We start from the raw sequence: 25,620 nt of genomic DNA, 5'->3' as shown, positions 1-25,620 counted from the left end.
CTTCTGCACTGTATATTTAATGTTAAATACACCATGAGGGGGTCAACTGAAGGGGTCTGCCGGAGATGGCAACCTGGCAACCGCTTATGCTACATTTCAAGGATTTGATCACTGTTAACTGCTGGGGGGGGGGGGGGGGGGGGGGGGGGAGAAGAAGAAGAAGAGGGAGTACATTGGGGGGGGGGGGCGGGGGGTTGCGTAGTGTAGTTTATTGTTCTTTTTGGTTTAGGGTTACTGTTGTTGTCTGGTCTTCAGGGTGGGGGTGGGGGAGTGGTGTGTGAAGTGAGGCGCTTCATGGGGTTATCTTCACCTCCTCGTGTGCAAGTTAAGTCTGATGCAGTTCAAGGTGGTGCACAGGGCACATCTGACCAGGACGCATATGAGAGGATTCTTCTCAGGGATTTGAGGATGAGTGGAGGACAGGTGTGAGCGGTGCTCTATGGTACCGGCGAACCACATGCTCCTGCCCCAAGCTTGTTCATTTTTGGGTCTCTTTTTTTGAAACAATGTCAGGGGCTCTGGGTGTTAAGCTGGAACAGTGCCTGTTGGTGGCCAATTTTTGGAGTGTCAGACTCGCTGATGCTACAGGTGGGGATGAATCGCTAATAGCCCGCCTAAGGCTTCGGCCTGCTTTAATAATAACTTTTTATTGTCACAAGTAGGCTTACATTAACACTGCAATGAAGTTACTGTGAAAAGCCCCTAGTCGCCACATTCCGGCGCCTGTTCGGGTACACGGAGCTGGTACGGGAATTGAACCTGCATTACAAGCCAGCTGTCTAGCCCACTGAGCTAAACCAGCCCTGCTGGTTTGGGGACCTGATGGAATCGCTGGACAGGTTTTACTCAAGGTACCAGCTGTTCATTGCCTTTTTAGGGAGCTGGTTACTGTCAGCTCCTTTGGGGGGGGGGGGCGGAGTTGTTCAGTGTATTAGGGCCTTCTTTGTGTGTGTGGAGGGGGGGGGGGGCTAGTTTGGTATAAAATTGGGTTGGGATGAGTGTGTTGGGGTTATTTTTGTAATATTGAAAATTTTGTTTGAATAAAAATATATATATATTTAAAACTCAGAAATATGGCAGAGCTTTTAATTAGTGTTGATAAACCAGGTTCTGTTGAACAACAGCTGTTGCTGACTAACTCAGATCTGAATTTCTCATTGCTAACATCTCGTTTTTTCAGGTCCTTCAGTTAACACAGGCTTACTCACCAGAGGTTTTATTAAGAAGTATGGTTGCAATGAGAAGCTTCCAGGGATCATGAAAAAGTGTCTCTTGGACCAGTTTAAATGGGGATCGAGGAGGAATCCACTTGGCAAAGGCCTTGCGCTTTGGTGGGCTGGATGCTGTAAAAAAATACACTGAAGGTCAGCACCATTTCAGAGTGTATAAAACTCACACCTCGAAAAAGATTCATCTTCCGTACCTGAATATTTACTGGAAAAATATGGACTGGTCTTCCTCCTGTCGAGCTTCACCCTTGGAGAAGGATGATTCTCTGTTTATAAAAAAAATCCAAGAGATTATGAGGAATAATGAGATCTCTGGTATTTTTGATTAGTAGGGATGGTGTTGGCATTGTCAAATGGCTGTAAAAGCTCTCTTTGTAGTAACAATTCAATTTTAAGATCAATCTAAACCCACAGTAAAAGTGGATGTGACGATAAGATTACCGTTTTGAGTTTCTACCTCCCTTTTCCTCCAGGTCTTGTGCCCCAAGCTTCCAAGTACTCTCTTAACCATCTGCTGGGATGTATACAAGGGTTTGAGTATATTCTTGCTCCATTTACTGCAGAAAATGCCTGTGGTCCTCCCAGCTGTTTTGGGGGGTGAGGGGAGAACCTGTATGCATGAAGTCTGTGTCTATTGCTCAATGATGCTACCCCGCAATACAAATCTTCCTCGTGAGGAGAATGCTGAGTTCAGTGGTCAAATCTCCTGGATCTCTGCACATTTCCTGTTCCCATGTATAATGCCAGGACATGACCAATAATATGTCTTTACAGGAACCTACCTCCATTGAAACTTTCAAGACTGAGTTTACTAGATTTTTGTTAAGTAAGGATATCAAGGTATCTGCAGGAAAGGCATAGAAACAAGGTTGAGGCACATATGAGCCATAACCTAACTGAATGGCAAACAAACCTGACAGGCAAAATTACCTACTCCTGTCTATTGCAACAAGTTCAAGGGGCTGAGAAGCTTAGTTCTGCTCTCATGTTCTTATGTAACAGGCTCGAGGGGCTGACAGCCTCTTCCTGTTCCTATTGTCTGAACATGCTTTTCAGTTTTGGCTTTGCTTCATGTCCGTAACAAAACAGCAAATAGTCATAGCAGCAAAGTGCACTGGGAAATTGTGTCAAGTTAAAAAGCCTCATTTGGTAAGCTGTGTACAGAGTGATGGCTTCACCAAAGGCTTGAAAAATCAATTACCCAGGTGAAATACTGCATCATCTCCTGGTATCTTTTACAAGGCACTGCCAGGAGTCCTGCAGCAGATGACTGGTTCTGATGCTTGGCATTGGGAATGCTGTATGGGCGGGAGAACTTAGATGTAGAAAATAGGAAAGAATGGCAATAGGCTAGTGAGGAAAAAGCACAGCTGAGTACTGCTTGAGGCCATTTAGACTAGAAATTTCAGTTTCATTTACTGACCATTGTTGGGCTAACTGATTTCATCTGTGAGTCAGTTACCTTCAGAGAGCATGGAATTTTAAGAGAATAAAAACTTGAAATCTGCTTTCGGAAAAGAAGACGGAACATTTCACAGCTATGATTGATATGTTGAATTATCCTTTCAATGTAGTACCTTGGGTTTTCAGCAATGTAAACCTGTCCCCATCAGAATCCTTTGCGTCTCTGTCAGAGTTTTCACAAGTAATTTCTGATTTGGAGCAATGTGTTTGTGAAGCGTGAAGGTTTACATCAGAAATTAGAGGGAATGTGATGGCATCAGCATTGCCTTCCTTGCTCATTGCTGCCATCTGTCTGTTAAACACTGGTACCTCAGAGACTGGCTCACCATCTCCTTCTACATGCAGTTGCAGTAGGTCCTCGCTTTTAAATGCCTGCTCCTTTGGAAGCTGCTTTTTGCTGTTTGCTGCTTGCACTTTAGACTTTCTGCTGATATATTTTCTCTTGGGTTTTGGACTTGCTCTTGTTCCAGCAGCTGGAGCCCCATCACTCAGCTCCTTCACTTCAGTTGATGACTGCTTTTTCTGCCTCGATCTTGCAGACAATCTTCTCCTGGAACACATTACCAGTCTGGTTGCGTTTTGTGGGTTTGCATTTTTTTTAGGTTTCTGTTTTGAGGCAGTTTTAACCTCTACTTTCCTCAGTCTTTTGCTCTTATTGCAGTTACCCACAGTTTTAGGTCCATCCTCTCTCTCGACAGTTTGTGGCAGGCTAACAGGCAATTTATCGATGTCTTGGGTTGGTGATGTATTGGTCTGCAACAATGCCGTCCGTTTAGCAGAGGTAATCCTTCTCCGAGTACAGCCTCGCCAGAAGACATTAAGCACTTCGGCCTTCAGACTTTCTTCTCCAGCACCTCTCTGAAAGTAATTTTCAAGCTCCTTTGAAGATCGAAATTTCTTCCCCTGAGGACTAAATAAAAGGATTTGAAAGTTCATAAGGACAAATCAGCTGTGTTTTTTCACAGGAATACTAAGAGTACACATTTGCGTCTTCAATTTGTCTGCAATAAAATAATGACAACTGGTTGATTTCCCATGGCATTGGACACAGGAATGTCAAGATCAAGACTTGTGTGAAGGAGGGTTAAAATGTTGAAGGTCATTAGATCAGAATGTGGAGATGGAATTTGGCATTCATTTTAAAATAATACATTTTGGGGCGGAACAGTGGCGCTGTGGTTAGCACTGCTGCCTTGCGCGCCAAGGACCTGGGTTCGATCCCTGCCCCGGGTCACTGTCCATGTGGAGTTTGCACATTCTTCCCGTGTCTGCATGGGTCTCACCCCCACAACCCAAAGATGTGCAGGGTAGGCGGAATGGCCAAGCTAATTTGCCCCTTAGGAATTGGGTACTTAGAAATAACACATTTTGTCCTTATTTTTGATTATATTGCCACTATTGATCCCCATTTCCATATTTATAATTAAATGTTTTTATGTAAACTGATAATATTGCCTCCTAATGCTGCATTTGAAATGTGATGGGTTGCTGAATGGATGGTGTTTGCTCAATACCAGCTTCATTGTTTTGTTTTGGTGATGACGTGGGCATATAGGATGCACAAGTGAATCCAAAAAACATAGAAACATATATAGAAAATAGAAGCAGGAGGTGGCCATTCGGCCTTGCGAGCCTGCGCTATCATTCATTATCATTGCTGATCATCAAGTTCAATACCCTGATCCCACTTTCCCCCCCATATCCCTTGATCCCTTTAGCCCCAATAGCTAGATCTAATTCCTTCTTCAAATTGCACAACGTTTTGGCCTCAACTACTTTCTGTGGTAGTGAATTCCAGATTCACCACTCTCTGGGTGAAGAAATTCCTCCTCACCTCAGTCCTAAATGGTTTATCCCGTGTTCTCAAACTGTGGCCCTAGTTCTGGACTCCCCAACCATTGGGAACATTCTTTCTGAATCTACCTGTCTAATCTTGTTAGAATTTTATAAGTTTCTATGAGGTCCCCTCTCACTCTTCTACACTCCAATGAATATAATCCTAACCAATTTAGCTTCTCCTCATATGACAGTCCCACCATCCCAGGAATCAGCCTGGTTAACCTTTGTTGCACTCCTTCCATAGCAAGAGCATCCTTTCTCAGATAAGGACACCAAAACTGCACACAATGCTCCAGGTGTGGCCTCACCAATGCCCTATACAATTGCAGTAAGGCATCCCTATTCCTCTACTCAAATCCTCTCGCTATGAAGACCCTAATAAAACTTGAACTGTCATAATTATTTTATGATGAAATAGCAGCTTTTGTCACTTTTATTGATCCCCCATTCTTTATTTCTTGACCTTTCTTTAAATAATTCTGAATTTTGATGCTCTAATTCGAGATTATTGGTCCAGGCCTCTGGATTACTAGTACAATAACGACACTACTGTACCCCTATGTGCAGATCATATCCTCTCGGAGTTGTCCCTCCAGGCTGGCTTCTTTCTCAAGATTTCCCCCAAGATGCAGATCTCAGTACCACTTCTGTGTCATGGCCCTCCAGCACTGAGAATATTTTGAAGGAAATTCTGCTTCCCAATGCTTGACTTCAGGAAGAGGTGCTTTAAAATGAACAGCAAGAACTGAGACTGAAATTGGAAGAGTGAGCTGTCATTTAAATATTGCCATGCTGAGGGAGCAGAGCAAAGCTGGACGGGAATGGGTAGGTTGAAATGAAAAGAAAGAAGAGTAAAAGAATTAGGAGTCACAGCTGACATTAAAAAAAAATTTCATGGATAGAAGCTCTGGGAGTTTGCTCCATGTTTCATACAAAGGTCATGGATCTTTGCAACTTTCTGGTGCAACTTTGGTATGTAGTCTTGTATGCACAGTGGTTAGCACAGTTGTTTCACAGCTCTAGGGTCCCAGGTTCGATTCCTGGCTTGGGTCACTGTCCATGTGGAGTCTGCACGTTCTCCCTGTGTCTGCGTGGGTTTTCTCCGGGTGCTCCGGTTTCCTCCCACAGTCCAAACATGTGCAGGTTAGGTGGATTGGCCATGATAAATTGCCCTTAGTGTCCAAAAAGGCTAAGTGGGGTTACTGGGATAGGGTGGAGGCGTAGGGTGCTCTTTCCAAGAGCCGGTGCAGGCTCGATGGGCCGAATGGCCCCCTTCTGCACTGTAAATTCTATGATTCTATGCAGAAAAACACAGAGGAACCAAACCAAACCTTGTACCAAGTAGAAGATCAGTCTTGCCCCCATGCCCCGTGTTTTTTTCTTCCTCTGCCTCAGTTATTAAATTGTCCAGTCCTTGTTCGAGTTCATTCACATGTGGAAACCTGGACAGTAATTGCCTGCAGGTTAATCATTCACAAAGCCCTCACAATTCAACTGCTTCTCCATATCGAGTATCCATGTGGCATTTTTCAGTAGGTCACTGGACCAGTGATCAGGAATAGAACTCCAGCTGCCTTTTCCACTTTCTCAGCTCAAGCATGCTGATCCCAACCTGCTACCTTGAAATGAGCAAATGCAGCAAACTCGTCACACTGAAGCCAGTCCTTCTTGAACTGCATGGTTCAGTTCCACTTCAGGCAGTGCATTTACCCACAGATGACCTAGTGGAGACCTAGCTGGGAGACTATGCTGGTATAATTTGGGCTGAATTAATCAAGACTTCCGAGCAAGAGGACAGAGGGAGTGCTTCAAAGACACCTTGAAGGTTTACCTCATGAAATTCTACACAGGCGTCAACTCCTGGGAGACCCTTGCTCAGAAGACACCTACTTGGAGGAGCCTCCTGATTGAATTCTTTGAGGACACCCAACGGCAAGAGGAGGCCCAGAAAAGGAGTCTGAGAAAGGAATCCCCGCAACCTGGAGCCCAAGGACTGATACCACCTCCCGGAAAAAACCTCCCAAGTGTGTGGTCGAAGGTGCGACTCTAGGACCAGGTTTATCAGCCATGCAAGGATCTGCTGAACCCATGATGAGTAACATGGTGTTTCTTAGCTGGACAGTCATACTTGTTAGCGAGTGACCGCTGAAGAAGAGGAAGTTATTGTGAATGTTCTAATGTCTCTACCAGTGACCCACTGTATGTGAGAATTTTCTTTTCCATTGGATGTCACAGCACACAGATACATTTGTGAGGTACAACCACATTTCTGCAAGTCTTATGTAATAATAATAATAATAATGATCTATATTGTTACAAGTAGGTTTACATTAACACTGCAAAGAAGTTACTGTGAAAAGCCCCTAGTTGCCACATTCCAGCACCTGTTCGGGTACACAGAGAGAGAATGCAGAATATCCAAACTACCTAATAGCACGTCTTTCGGGACTTGTGGGAGGAAACCGGAGCACCCGGAGGAAACCCACACAGACACGGGGAGAACATGCAGACTCCGCACAGACAGTGACCCAACCCGGGAATCAAACCTGGAACCCTGGCGGTGTGAAGCCATAGTGCGAACCACTGTGCTACTGTGCTGCCCTGCATGAGTAGGGCACAAGATCAAGGTCTTGGAATCACTTCACAATCAACGAGGACTGTGCACAAGGAGGCATCATATTACCCTGCACAGGGTATGTTTGGGAGAATGTGATAGTAAAATACTGATATTAGTGAGACCAGGCATTAAGAGGGTGCTAAATTAGCTCAGAAATGTTGCATTTCTTCACCACCTTGTGTAATAAAGACACCACCTGTGATTTAATAACATGAATGTAGCCTACCTTATAATGTAAATGTCAAATTTTCCTGATGACTTCCCAGTTTTTCTTTCTTTCACTACTCTCTTCCATCCTTCTGGAAGTTCAGAGTAACATCCTCTGGATATTTCAGGATCCAAAGCGTGAATGATAGGCCCAGCTTCAGACAACAAAGATTCTGTGTTTTCAGCATCTGCTAACTTGGGGTTTAAGACATGTTGTTTTGGTGGCTCCTTTTGGAAACAAAATTCATCTTTGCTGATCTCACCACAAGGAGGCACTTCCATCAGGCACACTTCTTTTTAGTTCTTCTTACTGAAAATACAGCACAATTCATTTCATTCATATTTTGTTTTCCTCATTAATAAAAACTTCTATTGGATTTTAGAGTTATCATGATAGTGAATGAATGCAACTAACTTATAATGGAGTTATGGGGGCTGTACAATGCACTCCCAGGTCTGGCTAAGGTCACTGGCTCTGTCAAAGGAAACTTGGTGAGTTGTTGAAAGTGTATCTTGTAGATGGTACACTCTGCTGCCACTGTGCATTGGTGGTGGTCAGAATAAAAGTTTAAGGTAGTGGATAGGGGTGCCAATCAAGCTAGTTGCATTGTCCTGAATGGTGTTCAAATGCTGGAGCTGCACTCATCTAAGCAAGTGGAGAATAATCAATCATATTTCTGTCATTTATTCTATCACTGATCTTCCCCTTTACTATTTTCTAGTCCACATTATATTTTCCCTGAAAATTTTGAAATTGTGTCCTGTACAAGTCTGGGGTCAATGATACATATCAGCTGGAGAGAGGACAGCAAGATACAGCACAGAAACTGACTTCATGAGTAACACTGGATTACCACTGTTCCACCCTATCACCATAAGATTGTAAGATGTAGGAGCAGAAGTAGGCCATTCCGCCCATCGAGTCTGCTCTGCCATTCAATGAGATCTGATATGTTGATTCTCAACTCCACTTACCTGCCTTATCTCCGTAAACCTCGATTCACTTACTGATAAAAAATGTCTATCTCAGCCACGAACATACTTTCTTTGGAATGTTTTTATTAATTTTTAAAAACATTTTATACAAAATTTGAAAACATGCAAACAAATACCTTTAACAAAACACCAAACCCATACAAATTCCCCCAAAACAACAAAATCAAGAAAAGGATTGAGTGGGATTACTGGGTTCTGGGGATAGGGTGGTGGTGTGGGTTTAGGTAGGGTGCTCTTTCCAAGGGCCGGTGCAGACTCGATTGGCCTCCTTCTGCACTGTAAATTGTTTCCACCTTGGGAAACTTCAAACCCCCAGAAACGTGGCCATCCCCCATTTGGCCTCCGGCGGTTCCAATCTCACAGAGAAGGCCCTAAACGTTCTATTCACCTTTTCTGGGGCGGAGAGCAGCCTACCCTCCAAATCCTTAACCGTAACAATCTCCCTGGCCGTCTCCTGCCACCATAATTGGTGAACCACGAGACGACTGGCCTTCTCCCCAGTCATACCCTGCCACTTCGCCTGCCTCAATTGCTGCACTGCGCTGTCAGTGGACAGCAAGTCAAACTGCATTGCAGTTTTTCCTGCACGCCAAAAGCTCTGGGGTCAAGTCCCCAGCATACCTACGATCCCCTCCTAGAATCTCATCCACCAGTTTCTGTTGCTCCTTCCTCGCCTCCATGTCCACATGTGCTTTAAACATGGTGATTTCTCCCTTCATTACCACCTTCAACTCCTCCCACAAAATAGGGGGTGAAACCTCCCCGTTAACATTATTTTCCACATACTCACATATGGTCCTCGAAATCCTCACGCAAAACCCCCAAGTCCGATAACAGCCCTATGTCCCCTACGGCGATCCCGACTGATCTCCAACACCAAGTTCACCCAATGTGGGGCATGGTCTGAAATAACCACGAATACCCAGCCTTCCTCGCCCCAGCGAGAAGAGTCCAACTCATAATAAAATAATCAATCCTCGAATACACCTTGTCTACCAAAGAAAAAAAATAAGAACTTCTTCCCCCCCCCCCCAGGGTGAGCAAACCACCACAGATCTGCCACCCCCTCTCTCCATAAACTCAGACAATACCTTCGCCATCCCAGGTGGGACCAATGATTTCAGCCCAAAGTGATTCACCTTCAGGTCCAACAGACAGTTTATATCATCCCCCAAATCAATTGATGAAATGAAAATGAAATGAAAATCGCTTATTGTCACAAGTAGGCTTCAAATGAAGTTACTGTGAAAAGCCCCGAGTTGCCACATTCCGGCGCCTGTTCAGGGAGGCTGGTACAGGAATTGAACCGTGCTGCTGGCCTGCCTTGCTCTGCTTTGAAAGCCAGCGATTTAGCCCTGTGCTAAACAAGTGTTCAAATCCAGCACCCTAGCCATGAAACCGTTTCATATCGTCCCAATTCGGGGCATACACTTTCACTCGAACCATCTACTTCCCCTCTAATGCCTCTACTACCATCACTATCGTCCACTCTGATCAGCTATCGTCTCAAACATACTTAATGACCAAACCTCTACAGCCCTCTGTGGTGAAGAATTCCGCAGATACCCTCGGAGAGAAGAAATTCCTCCTAATTTCTGTCTTAAATGGGTGGCCCTTACTTTGATTATGCCCTCGGGTCCCAGACTCTCCCACCAGGGGAACATTCTCTCAGCATTTACCCTGTCAAGTCCCCTGAGAATCCTATATGTCTCAATAAGGTCGCCTCTCAGTCTTCTAAACTCCAATGAGTACAGGTCCAACCTACTTAACCTCTCCATATCTAGGATCAACCAAGAGAACCTTCTCTGGACTGCATCCAATGGCAGTATATTGTTCCGTAGATAAGGTGGTCAAAGCTGTTCACAGTATTTCAGGTGAGGTCTAACTCTTTAGGCAGCCAAAGACCTTATGTATTTTAAAATAAAAAGTTAATTTCAACCGTGTTGCTACTCCAGGTCAATTGGGCTGGAATTGACCGCGCACTGGCCAGACTGTTGTAACACTATTTTGTCTGCACCAGCTCTCCAAATGAGCATCATGACGTACTATCTTTTTCCCCTGTCTTTTTCCCACACCCCTGCACATTTTTTTCTATTCACATAATCATCTAATACCCTCTTAACGGTCTCGATTGAACTTGCCTCTCCTACACTTCGTCAGTGCATTCCAGACCGCAATCATTCACTGTGTGAAAACGCTTTTTCTCCTATCACATTTGCTTCCATTGCAAATCACTTTAAATCCGTGCCCTCTCGTTCTTGATTCTTTTACGAGCAGGTTAACAGTTTCTCACTACTCTGCCCAGCGCCATCATGATTTTTAACATCTCAATCAAATCTCCAGTAAATCTAAGAAGACTTGGGATAAAGAGGGAGAATTGTGTGGAGGGAGGGGTATGGATGCAAATAATTGGAATGGAATGAAAACAAAAGTATGACATACTAATTATGATTTGGGTTTCAAACATCTTCTTGATGTTTGAGTGGAAAAGAATGGTTTTGTCAAAATGTTTCCAACAGATTCCCACCTGACAAGCTGTCAGGTTTATAGCCGATGGGAAAGCAAGCGGGAAGTGTATGTCAGATAAGTCTGGCATTATTGTCTATGGGCAGAGGGAGGATATTGGGTCACACATCATGGAGCGGTTTCAATTGGACATCTTGAGGGTGGGGTGGGTGAATCAGATATTGTGGAAACATGCGTGACTGATCAGGCAGGGGTGACTGGTTTGGAGGGGGGCGGAGGGGCTGTCCGACCAGGCGAGGATGAACTGATCGGGCATCTGGGTGCAGAGGAACTTGAGAGTGGGAGGGGAAAGATCCAGTTGTTGTGGTCCACGTAGGTACCAACGGCAAAGGTAAAACAAGGATAGAGGTTCTGCTGAGTGAATGTGAGCAACTAGGAACTAGTTTAAAAAGCAGAACCAAAAGGAAGAAATAGCGAGGCATCTGGATGGAAATTGTCCCATTGGACCGACGCAGCATGGGTTCATAAAGGGCAGGTCGTGCCTAACTAATTAGTGGAATTTTCTGAGGACATTACCAGTGCGGTAGATAACGGGGAGCCAATGGATGTAGTATATCTGGATTTCCAGAAAGCTTTTGACAAGGTGCCAGGGGTGACTGGTTTGGAGGGGGGGGCGGAGGGGCTGTCCGATCAGGCGAGGATGAACTGATTGGGCATCTGGGCTGCAGAGGAACTTGGAGTGGGAGCGTGAGATAGAGGTACAAATATGTAAACAGATTATGGAAAGATGGAGGAGCACCAGGGTGGTGGTGATAGATTTTAATTTTCCCAACATTGACTGGGATACACTTAGTGTCAGAGGTCTAGATGGAGCAGAATTTGTAAGGAGCATCCAGGAGGGTTTTCTAGAGCAGTATGTAAATAGTCCAACTCGGGAAGGGGCCATACTGGACCTGGTGTTGGGGAATTAGCCCGGCCAGGTGGTTGAAGTTTCAGTCGGGGATTACTTTGGGAATAGTGATCATAATTCCGTAAGATTTAGAATACTCATGGACAAAGACGAGAGTGGTCCTAAAGGAAGAGTGCTAAATTGGGGGAAGGCCAACTATACCAAAATTTGGCAGGTGCTGGGGAATGTGGATTGGGAGCAGCTGTTTGAAGGTAAATCCACATTTGATATGTGGGAGGCTTTTAAAGAGAGGTTGATTAGAGTGCAGGACAGACAGACATGTCCCTGTGAAAATGAGGGATAGAAATGGCAAGATTAGGGAACCATGGATGACAGGTGAAATTGTGAGACTAGCTAAGAGGAAAAAGGAAGCATACATAAGGTCTAGGCGACTGAAGGCAGACGAAGCTTTGGAAGAATATCGGGAATGTAGGTCCAATCTGAAACGAGGAATCAAGTTGGGCGGAGAAATGGCAGATGGAGTTCAATCCGGGCAAATGCAAGGTGATGCATTTTGGAATATCCAATTCAAGAGCGAACTATACGGTAAATGAAAAAGCCCTGGGGAAAATTGATGTACAGATAGATCTGGGTGTTCAGGTCCATTGTACCCTGAACGTGGCTGCGCAGGTCGATAGAGCGGTCAAGAAGGCATATGCATGCTTTCCTTCATTGGAAGGGGTATTGAGTACAAGAGTTGGCAGGTCATGTTACAGTTGAATAAGACTTTGGTTCGGCCACATTTGGAATACTGCGTGCAGTTCTGGTCGCCACATTACCCAAAGGATGTGGATGCTTTGGAGAAGGTGCAGAGGAGGTTCACCAGGATGTTGCCTGGTATGGAGGGCGCTATCTATGAAGAGAGGTTGAGTAGATTTGGATTATTTTCATTAGAAACACGGAGGTTGAGGGGGGACCTAATTGAGGTCTAGAAAATCATGAGAGGTATAGACAGGGTGGATAGCAAGACGCTTTTTCCCAGAGTGAGGGACTCAATTACTAGGGGTCATGGGTTCAAGGTGGGAGGGGAAAAATTTAAGGGAGAAATGCGTGGAAAGTTCTTTACGCAGACGGTGGTGGGTGCCTGGAACGCATTGCCGACGGAGGTGGTAGAGGCGGGCACGATAGCGTTATTTAAGATGTATCTAGACAGATAGATGAATGGGCAGCGAGCAGAGGGATGCAGATCCTTAGAAAATAGGCGACAGTTTTAGATAGAGGATCGGGATAGGCGCAGGTTTGGAGGGCCGAAGGGCCTGTTCCTGTGCTGTAATTTTTCTTTGTTCTTTATAAAGATAAAGGTGCATGGCATCAAGGGTAAAGTAGTAGCATAAATAGAGGATTGGTTAATTAATAGAAAGCAAAGAGTGGGGTGTTTCTTTGGTTGGCAATCAGTAGCTAGTGGTGTCCCTCAGGGATCAGTGTTGGGCCCACAATTGTTCACAATTTACATAGATGATTTGGAGTTGGGGACCAAGTGCAATGTGTCCAAGTTTGCAGACGACACTAAGATGAGTGGTAAAGCAAAAAGTACAGAGGATACCGGAAGGCTGCAGAGGGATTTGGATAGGTTAAGTGAATGGGCTAGGGTCTGGCAGATGGAATACAATGTTGACAAATGTGAGGTTATCCATTTTGGTAGGAATAACAGCAAAAGGGATTATTATTTAAATAAAATATTAAAACATGCTGCTGTGCAGAGACCTGGGTGTGCGTGTGCATGAGTCGCAAAAAGTTGGTTTACAGGTGCTGTAACAGGTCATCAAGAAGGCAAATGGAGTTTTGTCCTTCATTGCTAGAGGGATGGAGTTTAAGACTAGGGAGGTTATGCTGCAATTGTATAAGGTGTTAATGAGGCCACACCTGGAGTATTGTGTTCAGTTTTGGTCTCCTTACATGAGAAAGGACGTACTGGCGCTGGAGGGTGTGCAGAGGAGATTCACGAGGTTAATCCCAGAGCTGAAGGGGTTGGATTACGAGGAGAGGTTGAGTAGACTTGGACTGTACTCGTTGGAATTTAGAAGGATGCGGGGGGGATCTTATAGAAACATATAAAATTATGAAGGGAATAGATAGGATAGATGCGGGCAGGTTGTTTCCACTGGCGGGTGAAAGCAGAACTAGAGGGCATGACCTCAAAATAAGGGGAAGTAGATTTAGGACTAAGTTTAGGAGGAACTTCTTCACCCAAAGGGTTGTGATTCTATGGAATTCCTTGCCCAGTGAAGCAGTTGAGACTCCTTCATTAAATGTTTTTAAGATAAGGATAGATAGTTTTTTGAAGAATAAAGGGTTAAGGATTATGGTGTTCGTGCCGGAAAGTGGAGCTGGGTCCACAAAAGATCAGCCATGATCTCATTGAATGGCGGAGCAGGCTCGAGGGGCCAGATGGCCTACTCCTGCTCTTAGTTCTTTTGTAAAAAGGTAATAATCTCCGGATTATGACATGAGACACGAGCTAATTGGCACAGGGTCAACAAAGTTAAAGTAGTTAGAATTCATGGACAATTGACACTAGTACTGGGGAAGGAGGGAGCTGTTCCAATGGGACAGTCTTTATTTGAATCATGCTGGGACCAGAGTCCTGGCGAATCGCATAACTAGGGCTGTAGACAGGGCCTTAAACTAAATAGTGTGGGGGAGGGGGTTCAGTTGCATGAAAAATTAGAAAATCAAAGTTAAAGAGTACAGGTTAGTGCTGAGGTGGATTGTTACCAGAAAATAAAAGGAAGGGACAAAACGTCTAAATGTCATATTGCACCAAGGAATGAGACAAGAGGGCAATTTGATAGTAGAACAAACTTAAAGGCTTTGTGTCTGACTGCACAAATCATTTGGAACAAAATTAATGAGTCAACAGCTCAAATAGAGACAAAGTATGATTTGGTGGCGATTATTGAGACATGGCTACAAGGAGACCAGGTCTAGGAGCTGAATATCCTCGCGTACTCAGTATTTCAGAAGGATAGACAGAAAGGAAAAGGAGGTAGTGAAGCGTTGCTAGTAAAGGAAGGGACCAGTGCTGTAGTGAGAAAGAATATAGGCACTGGATGTCAAGATGTGGAATCAATCTGCGCAGAAATAAGAAAAAGCAAAGGAAAGAAGTCCCTGGTGGGAGTAATCTATTGGACCCCAACAATAGTTCTGCAGTGGGACACAGTATAAACCAGGAAATATTGGAGGCTCATAAGAAAGGTACGACAATAATTATGAGCGATTTTAATCTGTATATAGAACAAATTCATCAAATTGACAAGGGTAGCCTCGAGGGAGAGTTCATTGAATGTCTTAGAGATCTTTTCTTGGAGCAGTATATTGTAGAACCAACCAGGAAGCAGGCTATTCTGGATTTTGTACCATGTAATGAGGAGGAATTAATGACCTCAGTTAGGGATCCTCTGGGAAAGAGTGATCATAGCATGTTAGAATTTCAAACTCAATTTGAGGGTGAAAAACTAGAGTCCCACATGAATGCTCTGGAGTTAAACAAAGGTAATTACGTCGGCATGAGGACAGATTTGGTCCTAGTGGACTGGACAGGAAGGCTATAAAATAGTACAGTTGAAGAGCAGTGGTAGTTGTTTAATGGAGATATTTAATTCCGCCTAACTAAAATATATTCCAGAGAGGAAGAAAGATTGTAAGAGGACGAAAAATCATCCATGGCTAAGCAAGAAAGTTAAAGATAGCATTTAAAGGTCAAAAAAGGGTAACTAGGAAGGCCATAAAATAGTACAGTTGAAGAGCAGTGGTAGTTGTTTAATGGAGATATTTAATTCCGCCTAACTAAAATATATTCCAGAGAGGAAGAAAGATTGTAAGAGGACGAAAAATCATCCATGGCTAAGCAAGAAAGTTAAAGATAGCATTTAAAGGTCAAAAAAGGGTAACTAAATAAGTAATTAAAAAAGCAAAGCTAAATTATGAAAGAAAACAAATGTAAAATATAAAAAAAGATAGCAAAAGCTTCTATAAGTATATATGAGTAGCTAAAGTAAATGTTGGTCCCTTAGAGAATCGGGGGGGTGTTAAAAGTGGGGAACACAGAAATGGCAGAGACACAAAGTAAATATTTTACCTCAGTTTTCACGATAGAGGACACTAGTACCATCCCAATAGTAACAGGTAATGCAGAGGTAATAGAAAGGGAGGAACTTAGAACAATCATCATTAATAGGAAAAAGTACTAAACAAACTACTGGGATTGATGGCAGAGATGTCCCCAGGGCCTGATGGCTTACATCCTAGGATCTTAAAGGAAGTGGCAGCAGATCAGCGGAGCTAGTGAATCCACTGGTTCCAATATTGCAAAATTCCATGGTTGTGGGAAACGTTCCAGTGGATTGGAAAAATGCTAATCAAAAAGGGAGGCAGAAGGTAGGAAACTATAGACCAGTTAGTTTAACATCTGCCATTGGGAAATAGTTAGAATCCATTATTAAGGAAGTAATAACAGGACATTTAGAAAATCAAAACACAATCCATCACAGCCAGCATGGTTTTATGAAGGGTAAACCGCGTTTGACTAATTTGCTAGAGCTCTTCGAAGATATAAGAAGCCGATTGGATAATGGGCATCCTGTAGATGTAGGATATCTGGACTTCCAGAAGACATTTGATAAGATGTTACAAGGCAAGATCACACAGGATTAGGGGTAATTTATTCACTTGGATAGAAGCCTGGCTAACCGACAGAAGGCAGAGTTGGAATAAATGGGTCTTTTCCTGGTTGGCAAAAGATGCAACTATTGGGGTGCCACAGAGTTCGGTGTTCGGGCCCCAATTATTTACAATATAAATTAATGACTTGGATGTAGAGATAGGAGGTACTGTAGCCAGATTTGCAGATTACACTAAAATAGGCAGATAAGCAAGTTGCAATGAGGAAATAAGAAATTTACAAATGGATATAGATAGGTCAAGAGAGTGGGTTAAAATGTGGCATGTGGGAGGTTAACGTGGATAAGTGTGAGTTTATCCATTTTGGTTGGAAAAATGGAAAGGTAACTTATCTAAATGGAGAGAAAATTCAGAGTGCTTTGGTGCAGAGGGATCTGGGTGTCCTCATGCATGAACTACAGAAAAGTAGCATGCAGGTACAGCAGGTAATAAGGAAGGCAAATGGAACTGATCGGGCGGGAGTGACTGATCGGGCGGTGGGGTGGGGGCGAACCGATTGGCGAGGGCCAGTTGACTGATCAGGCAAGTGTGTCTGATCGGGTCGGGGTGTTCGTTCCGTAGAAGGTAAGCTTTGTGAACTTTCAGGAAACACGGCGCTCCCCCAGGTCCACGTGCAGTGTAAAAAAGGCACAATTCCAATAAATTCACATTTTCCTTTATCTGTGAGAATTGGGAAGCCCGACCTCCAGGAGTTAAAATTAAAATGCTGCTGACATGGAGGCACGGAGCCATCTTAAAAGATTCAAGTGACCAATTAGTCTCCCGGGATCTCTGCGGCCATTCCCCATTGTTTTCCACAATGTGGAAAAGTGTGAGGGGGCAGCACGGTAGCACAAGTGAATAGCACTGTGGTTTCACAGCGCCAGGGTCCCAGGTTCGATTCCCCGCTGGGTCACTGTCTGTGTGGAGTCTGCACGTTCTCCCCGTGTCTGCGTGGGTTTCCTCCGGGTGCTCCGGTTTCCTCCCACAGTCCAAAGACGTGCAGGTTAGGTGGATTGGACATACTAAATTGCCCTTCGTGACCAAAAAAGGTTAGGAGGGGGTATTGGGTTACGGGGATAGGGTGGAAGTGAGGGCTTAAGTGGGTCGGTGCAGACTCGATGGGCCGAATGGCCTCCTTCTGCACTGTATGTTCTATGTTCTATGCACTTTGGAAGAAGGAATTTAGGCATAGTCTATTTTCTAAATGGGGAAATGCTTAGGAAATCAGAAGCACAAAGGGACTTGGGAGTTCAGGTTCAGTCGGCAGTTAGGAAGGCAAATGCAATGTTAGCATTCATGTCAAGAGGGCTAGAATACGACTTCCAGTGGCGGCTATGAAGGAGTAAGTCGCACATTTGGTGGCTCCCGCTCTGGTCGGATTTTTGGACCTTTCCCCCGGACTTTTTTCTGGTTTTAAATGGTGGATTCGAAGGCTGAGGTAATTGGGCACCGTTTCCACGTATTAGTGTATGAAGCAAAGAACCAGAAGTGCACGAAAAGGCAGAAATAAGTTAGCCAAGAGCTGTGTTGAAGCTGCAGCGGGAGACAGTATGGCCGAGGATCGGACCCCTGGGGTGGCGGCGCAGCGACCAACGGAGCAGGTGATGCAGGCCATCCAGGATGGTTTTGCTAAGCAGAAGCGGGAATGTTTGGACCCGATTAAAGAATCGATCGATCGCCTAGAGCATAGATTGGACGCCCAGGATCAGGCGATCCAGAAGGTTGAGAAGGCACTGGCTGAGCAGAAGGAGCATCAAACAGCGGTGGAGCTGGAGATGGGGATGCTTCGGGACCAGCAGACAAGGCTACTGGAGAAGGTGGAGGACCTTGAGAATCGGTCCCGCTGGCAGAACTTAAGAATTGTCGGGCTTCCGGAGGGGGCTGAGGGAGCAGGCGCTGGGCCATATGTGGCGGGTATGTTCGAAAAACCTGAGGGGACTTAAGGCGGACGTGGTTATTAGTGGACCAGGTCAGGTTGAGGAAAGGCTGGATCAGTCAGGTTTTTCACTCGGGGCTGGATACAAAGACTAGAGGGGTTGCGATCTTGGTTAATAAGCGGGTGACATTTGAGATGGGAAGTACAGTCTCGGATGTGGGAGGTCGATATATCATGGTCAGTGGTAAGCTGCAGGGGATGAAGGTAGTGCTGGTTAATGTATATGCGCCAAATTGGGATGACAGGGATTTTATAAAGAGGGTGCTAGGGAAGATTCCGGACCTGGACTCGCACAAGCTGTTCATGGGAGGGGATTTTAATACAGTTATTGATCCCGGCCTGGATCGGTCATGCTCGAGAACGGCAGGGTGCCAGCAATGGCAAAGGAGCTGAAAAGGGTTCATGGAGCAGATGGGGGGGGGGGGGATATCCATGGAGATTTAGGCAGCCGAGGGCGAAGGAATTTTCTTTTTACTCCCACGGACATAAGGTGTACTCTCGGATCGATTTCTTTGTCATGGGGAGGGCCCTACTGGCTGGGCTGGTGGACACGGTGTACTCGGCGATCACGATCTCGGACCATGCTCCGCACTGGGTGGACCTGCAGGTTAGTATGGATAGCAAACAGCACCCGCAGTGGAGGTTGGACTTTGGGCTATTGGCGGACAAAACGGTGTACGAGAGGCTGAGGAATTGTATGTTGAACTACCTGCAGGTGAATGATACGGGGGAGGTCTCAGCAGCGTTGGTCTGGGAAGCGCTGAAGGCAGTGGTGAGAGGTGAGCTGATTTCGATCCTGGCTCACATGGACAGGACTTAGGGCAGAGACGGACCGACTGGTAAAAGAGATTCTACAAGTTGATAGGAGGTATGTGGAGGCTCCAGAGGCAGGGCTGTTAAGGGAACGCCGGAGGCTACAGGCGGAATTTGGCTTGCTTACCACAGGGAGAGCAGTGGAACAGCTCAGAAAGGCGAGGGGAGAGATTTACGAGCAGGTCGAGAAGGCCAGCAGGATGCTTGCACAGCAGCTCAGAAAAGGGAGGCAGCTAGAGAAATAGGGAAAATTATGGATGGGGATGGGAACTTAGTTGGGGACTCGGCAGGAGTGAGTAAGGCCTTCCGGGACTTTTATAGCAGGTTGTATAGGTCGGAACCCCCTGTGGGGCCAGAGGGGATGAGGCACTTCCTTGAGGGGCTGACTTTCCCGAGGTGGACGGGGAGCTGGTAGAAGGGCTGGGGGCCCCAATCGGGCTGGAAGAGATAGTGGAGGGTTTGAAGGCCATGAAGTCGGGTAAGGCCCCGGGACCGGATGGGTACCCAGTCGAGCTTTATAAAATGTTCTCCGGAACATTGAGACCGGTGCTGATGAAGCTCTTTAACGAGGCTAGGGATAGAGGGGTTCTGCCCCAGACGATGTCACAGGCCATGATCTTGCTAATCCTGAAACAGGACAGCTATGTGGGTCCTGTAGGCCGATTTCCTTGTTGAACGTAGATGCCAAATTGCTGGCCAAAAGTTTGGCCTCCTGGATTGAGATCTGTGTACCGGACGTTATTGTGGAGAATCAGACGGGGTTCGTCAAGGGCAGGCAGCTGGTGGCCAATGTAAGGAGGCTGTTAAACGTGATACTGATGCCCCCAGAGAGTAGGGAGGTGGAGGTAGTGGTCGCGATGGATGCGGAGAAAGCTTTTGACCGGGTTGAGTGGGGTTATTTATGGGTGGTGCTGGAGCGGTTCGGATTTGGGCGGGGCTTTATTGACTGGGTTAGGTTGCTGTACCGGGCTCTGGTTGCAAGTGTACGGACGAATAGGACGATTTTGGACTACTTTAGGCTGCACCGGGGGACGAGACAGGGATGCTCCCTCTCCCCACTGCTGTTTGTGCTGGCTATAGAGCCGCTGACAATTGCTCTGAGGGCCTCAAGGGGCTGGTCCGGGGGGCATTTCGGTATCTGCAGGTGCAGGACTTTTTGCGGAAGCAGGTACCAACCTTCCCACTCCTGCCGCTAAGGGGGATTCAGGATAGGGTGGTTTCTAGAGGATGGATAGGAAAGGGAGCGTCTCGGACATATATAAAGAGGTTATGGGATCGGAGGAGACGCAGACCGAGAGTTAGAGGAACTTTCGGCGGACACGCTGGGTACGGTCAACACGACCGCAACATGTGCCTGATCCAATTTAAGGTCGTTCACTGGGCTCACATGACAGTGCCTGGATGAGCAGATTCTTTGGGGTGGAAGACAGGTGTGCGAAAGACTGGGGGGTGGGGGGCAGTGAACCATGTCCACATGTTGTGGGCATGTCCAAAGCTGGGGGGATTTTGTCAGGGGTTGCCGACGTCATGTCCAAGGTAATAAATACGAGGGTGGTAATGAGTCCAGAGGTGGCGATTTTCGGGATGTCGCAGGATCCGGGAATCCAGGAGGAGAAAGAGGCAGATGTTCTGGCCTTTGCTTCCCTGGTAGCCTGGAGGTGTATATTGCTGGCATGGAGGGACTTGGAAGCCCCCAAAATCAGAGGCCTGGCTATCGGACATGGCTGGCTTCCTCTGCCTGGAGAAAATTAAGTTCGCCATGAGAGGGTCTCTGTTAGGGTTCACCCGGAGGTGGCAACCATTCGTCGACTTCTTCGCAGAGAATTAATCGTCAGCAGAAGGGGGACGACGTCGACAGCTTGTCATGTGAGGAACGGTTGAGGACTCTGGATCTGTACTCGTTGGGAGTTTCGATGAATGAGGGGGATCTTATTGAAACTTACAGGATACTGCGAGGCCTGGATAGAGTGGACGTGGAGAGGATGTTTCCACTTATAGGAAAATCTAGAAGCAGAGGACACAATCTCAGACTAAAGGGACGATCCTTTAAAACAGAGATGAGGAGGAATATCTTCAGCCAGAGGGTGGTGAATCTGTGGAACTCTTTGCCGCAGAAGGCTGTGGAGGCCAAATCAGAGTGTTTTTTAAGACAGAGATAGATAGGTTCTTGATTAATAAGGGGATCAGGGGTTATGCGGAGAAGGCAGGAGAATGGGAATGAGAAAAATATCAGCCATGATTGAATGGCAGAGCAGACTCGATGGGCCGAGTGGCCTAAGTCTGCTTCTATGTCTTATGGTCTTATTGTCACCAGGGTGGAATTTTGAGAATTTTAATATTTCTAATTTAGCGACCAATCATCAGGGGTTAAAAATTCTCCAACTCTACAGATCTTTTCAACAGAAGAACAAGAAACAGCAAAGATGACTTCTAATGGAAATGATATTTAAAAAAATAAACAAAGAATTATTTACTAGATTAGACATCTTTAATCAAACTTACAAGCTCTGTTCTAAAACCTGAGACTAACCTTAATGTCATCTGGGCCAGCAACTGTAAGTCAAAGTTTGGAAGTGGAAAATCACTGAGTGCACCCTATAATCAATAACATAAATTTAATCAAGTGAAACAATATGCCACCAGGTTTCTTTTGCAGTTGAGCACAGCAGTACCTCACAGTAAGATGTAAAAAGTATCACGTTGGTTTTCCATTCACCAGGACTTGAATATTATGAAGACGGACAGGTGGGGGCAGGAGTGAAACACAATGTTGTTAACGTAATATTACGCTGGTTGGCTAATTAATCATCATCCAGTGTGAAATGTACCCTGTGAAAGGTTGAGCCCTGCTAGGGAGGGCAGGACCCGAGAAAAGGGAGCAGTTGGGCTGGCGCTTCCAATGTGCTCCCTCGGGGGACAGCCGCTGCGAAGTTGCTGAAAATAAATATCAGTGGAAAAATTATGCCACGAGTGTTTAGACAGCACAATCATGCACAGACCTCAGTCCCCATTCACATTTGTTAATATTCATAGAATTTACAGTGCAGAAGGAGGCCATTTGGCCCATCGAGTCTGCACTGGCTCTTGGAAAGAGCACCCTACCCAAGGTCCACACCTCCACCCTATCCCCATAACCAAGTAACCCCACCCAACACTAAGGGCAATTTATCATGGCCAATCCACCTAACCTTCACATCTTTGGACTGTGGGAGGAAACCGGAGCACCCGGAGGAAACCCACGCACACACGGGGAGAATGTGCAGACTCCGCACAGACAGTGACCCAAGACGGGAATCGAACCTGGGAATCTGGAGCTGTGAAGCAATTGTGCTAACCACAATGCTACCGTGCTGCAATATTATTGCAGCCTTGACTTTCATCCTGTCCTGTATCAAGGTTGCAGCTAAAACATAAAGGCTGCATGGCTGATAGAATTCAGATTTTCTGGTTAGCTGTAGATGAGATAGATAAAAGGTTTAAATAAGAAATCAATAAGAGTAATTGACTAACTCATATTAACCATGAGAGTAAGAACATAGAACGATACAGCGCAGTACAGGCCCTTCGGCCCACGATGTTGCACCGAAACAAAAGCCATCTAACCTACACTATGCCATTATCATCCATATGCTTATCCAATAAACTTTTAAATGCCCTCAATGTTGGCGAGTTCACTACTGTTGCCGGTAGGGCATTCCACGGCCTCACCACTCTTTGCGTAAAGAACCTACCTCTGACCTCTGTCCTATATTTATTACCCCTTAGTTTAAAGCTATGTCCCCTCGTGCCAGCCATTTCCATCCGCGGGAGAAGGCTCTCACTGTCCACCCTATCTAACCCCCTGATCATTTTGTATGCCTCTATTAAGTCTCCTCTTAACCTTCTTCTCTCCAACGAAAACAACCTCAAGTCCATCAGCCTTTCCTCATAAGATTTTCCCTCCATACCAGGCAACATCCTGGTAAATCTTCTCTGCACCCGCTCCAAAGCCTCCACGTCCTTCCTATAATGCGGTGACCAGAACTGTACGCAATACTCCAAATGCGGCCGTACCAGAGTTCTGTACAGCTGCAACATGACCTCCCGACTCCGGAACTCAATCCCTCTACCAATAAAGGCCAACACTCCATAGGCCTTCTTCACAACCCTATCAACCTGGGTGGCAACTTTCAGGGATCTATGTACATGGACACCTAGATCCCTCTGCTCATCCACACTTCCAAGAACTTTACCATTAGCCAAATATTCCGCATTCCTGTTATTCCTTCCAAAGTGAATCACCCCACACTTCTCTACATTAAACTCCATTTGCCACCTCTCAGCCCAGCTCTGCAGCTTATCTGTATCCCTCTGTAACCTACTACATCCTTCCTCACTGTCGACAACACCACCAACTTTAGTGTCGCCTGCAAATTTACTCACCCACCCTTCTGCGCCTTCCTCTAGGTCATTGATAAAAATGACAAACAGCAACGGCCCCAGAACAGATCCTTGTGGTACGCCACTTGTAACTGAACTCCATTCTGAACATTTCCCATCCCCTGTCTTCTTTCAGCTAGCCAATTTCTGATCCACATCTCTAAATCACCCTCAATCCCCAGCCTCCGTATTTTCTGCAATAGCCTACCGTGGGGAACCTTATCAAACGCTTTACTGAAATCCATATACACCACATCAACTGCTCTACCCTCGTCTACCTGTTCAGTCACCTTCTCAAAGAACTCGATAAAGTTTGTGAGGCATGACCTACCCTTCACAAAGCCATGCTGACTATCCCTGGTCATATTATTCCTATCTAGATGATTATAAATCTTGTCTCTTATAATCCCCTCCAAGACTTTACCCACTACAGACGTGAGGCTCACCGGTCTATAGTTGCTGGGGTTGTCTCTGCTCCCCTTTTTGAACAAAGGGACCACATTTGCTATCCTCCAGTCCTCTGGCACTATTCCTGTAGCCAATGATGACATAAAAATCAAAGCCAAAGGTCCAGCAATCTCTTCCCTGGCCTCCCAGAGAATCCTAGGATAAATCCCATCAGGCCCCGGGGGCTTATCTATTTTCAGCCTGTCCAGAATTGCCAACACCTCTTCCCTACGTACCTCAATGCCATCTATTCTAATAGCCTGGGTCTCAGCATTCTCCTCCACAACATTATCTTTTTCCTGAGTGAATACTGACGAAAAATATTCATTTAGTATCTCGCCTATCTCTTCAGACTCCACACACAACTTCCCATCCCTGTCCTTGACTGGTCCTACTCTTACCCTAGTCATTCGCTTATTCCTGACATAGTGTAAACTGCTAGTGACTGCGAGGTTAAATAGCAGAAAGGCCCTTTGTGTTAAAGAACTGGGCTGAGGTCCCAGTTCTGTTCCCATGGTAATGTCCAGTCAGTCCATGGTGATAAGTCCGGGTGGGAAATGTGTTTCGCTCAATGTTATGGAAAATTACCCCAAATCATTGATCTCTTAAATTGACAAACAGTTTGGGCAAATTGAGTGGATTATAAATTAGTTCAAGCCAATCACAGCTGTAAAGAGGGCAACACTTTAAGATAGTAATCTCCTTAAAAGATCAGTTGTCGGTATAAGAAAACATTTCTTTTCCGGAATCACTCTAACCTATTTTCTGAAACCTATTCTGCTTGCTTTGCAAAATCGCCATTTCCTTTTGTTTTAAATCACCCGTCGTTTTTGTACTGTGCATCTTGATTTGAAGAAATTACCAAGAAATATAATTGTATTTTGAATTCAACTACTGTATTTGCTAAAGACAATCGATCTGACTAGCTTGCTGCAGGGCTAGTTGGAACTTTCTAAAATTTTGTACTGAAATTGAGTTTACCAGTAGACACTAAAAAGTTGACAAATAAAGTTTCAAATAACTTTGCAAAAAAAGTAGTCTGGAATCTCTGTTATTTGGGAACTAAGAAGGGATAGCGCAGATCCAGGGTTCCGAATAGACACAGAGATCCATCAATGGCCAACCAGCCAGCCCGCCAGCCGTAAAGGCAGACGGGCAACGTTAAATCCTAGTTAATTGATGTTTCATAAATTTTAATTGGCTTCCTGATTGTTGGCGGTCGCACGTCTGACTCACGCTTTTGCCAATCGACTGAAATATCATGCAAGGGTGTGACGATGTTGGGTCACGTGATTTTACGCATGCCAGCCTGAGCAATGTAAAATTCTGGCTCAGATTGCAGGGCAACTGCAAACTGTATGAACTTTGATTGCAGGATCCCCAGATGGAATGGGACAAAAATCACATCCAATTACTTTTGTTCCCTTCCCTTTTGTTCCCTCCCCAACGCTAAATGATTAACATCAAATGTTTTTGCTACTGATTGGTCTCACAATTGAAACTTGGACAGAAGTAATTCAACTGTTCTTCTTTAAAGCAACAACAGGGTATTCTAGTTATTCATTCAGCCAGTCTG

At 45.4% G+C, this 25,620-nt stretch overlaps 1 protein-coding gene across 3 annotated transcripts in view; it reads right to left on the bottom strand.

The window, feature by feature from the left end:
• Positions 1-25,620, bottom strand: part of mbd4 (methyl-CpG binding domain protein 4) — a 65,297-nt gene that overhangs the window by 34,847 nt on the left and 4,830 nt on the right. Inside the window, exons 2-6 of one of the 3 annotated variants that reach the window (XM_072472004.1) lie at positions 21,709-21,773; positions 7,376-7,666; positions 2,807-3,603; positions 1,424-1,495; positions 1,209-1,343 (exon numbers count right to left, since the gene is read on the bottom strand). In XM_072472004.1, coding sequence (XP_072328105.1) covers positions 1,209-1,343; positions 1,424-1,495; positions 2,807-3,603; positions 7,376-7,638 — 1,267 coding nt within the window. In that variant the 5' untranslated portion in view covers positions 7,639-7,666; positions 21,709-21,773. The remainder of the gene's footprint in view (positions 1-1,208; positions 1,344-1,423; positions 1,496-2,806; positions 3,604-7,375; positions 7,667-21,708; positions 21,774-25,620) is intronic. The other 2 variants (XM_072472006.1, XM_072472005.1) reach the window with 2 other exon arrangements.

The sequence above is a fragment of the Scyliorhinus torazame genome, chromosome 13 (genome assembly GCF_047496885.1).
Source record: "Scyliorhinus torazame isolate Kashiwa2021f chromosome 13, sScyTor2.1, whole genome shotgun sequence".
NCBI lineage: Eukaryota > Metazoa > Chordata > Chondrichthyes > Carcharhiniformes > Scyliorhinidae > Scyliorhinus > Scyliorhinus torazame.
This window is presented reverse-complemented; position numbering and strand designations above follow the sequence as displayed.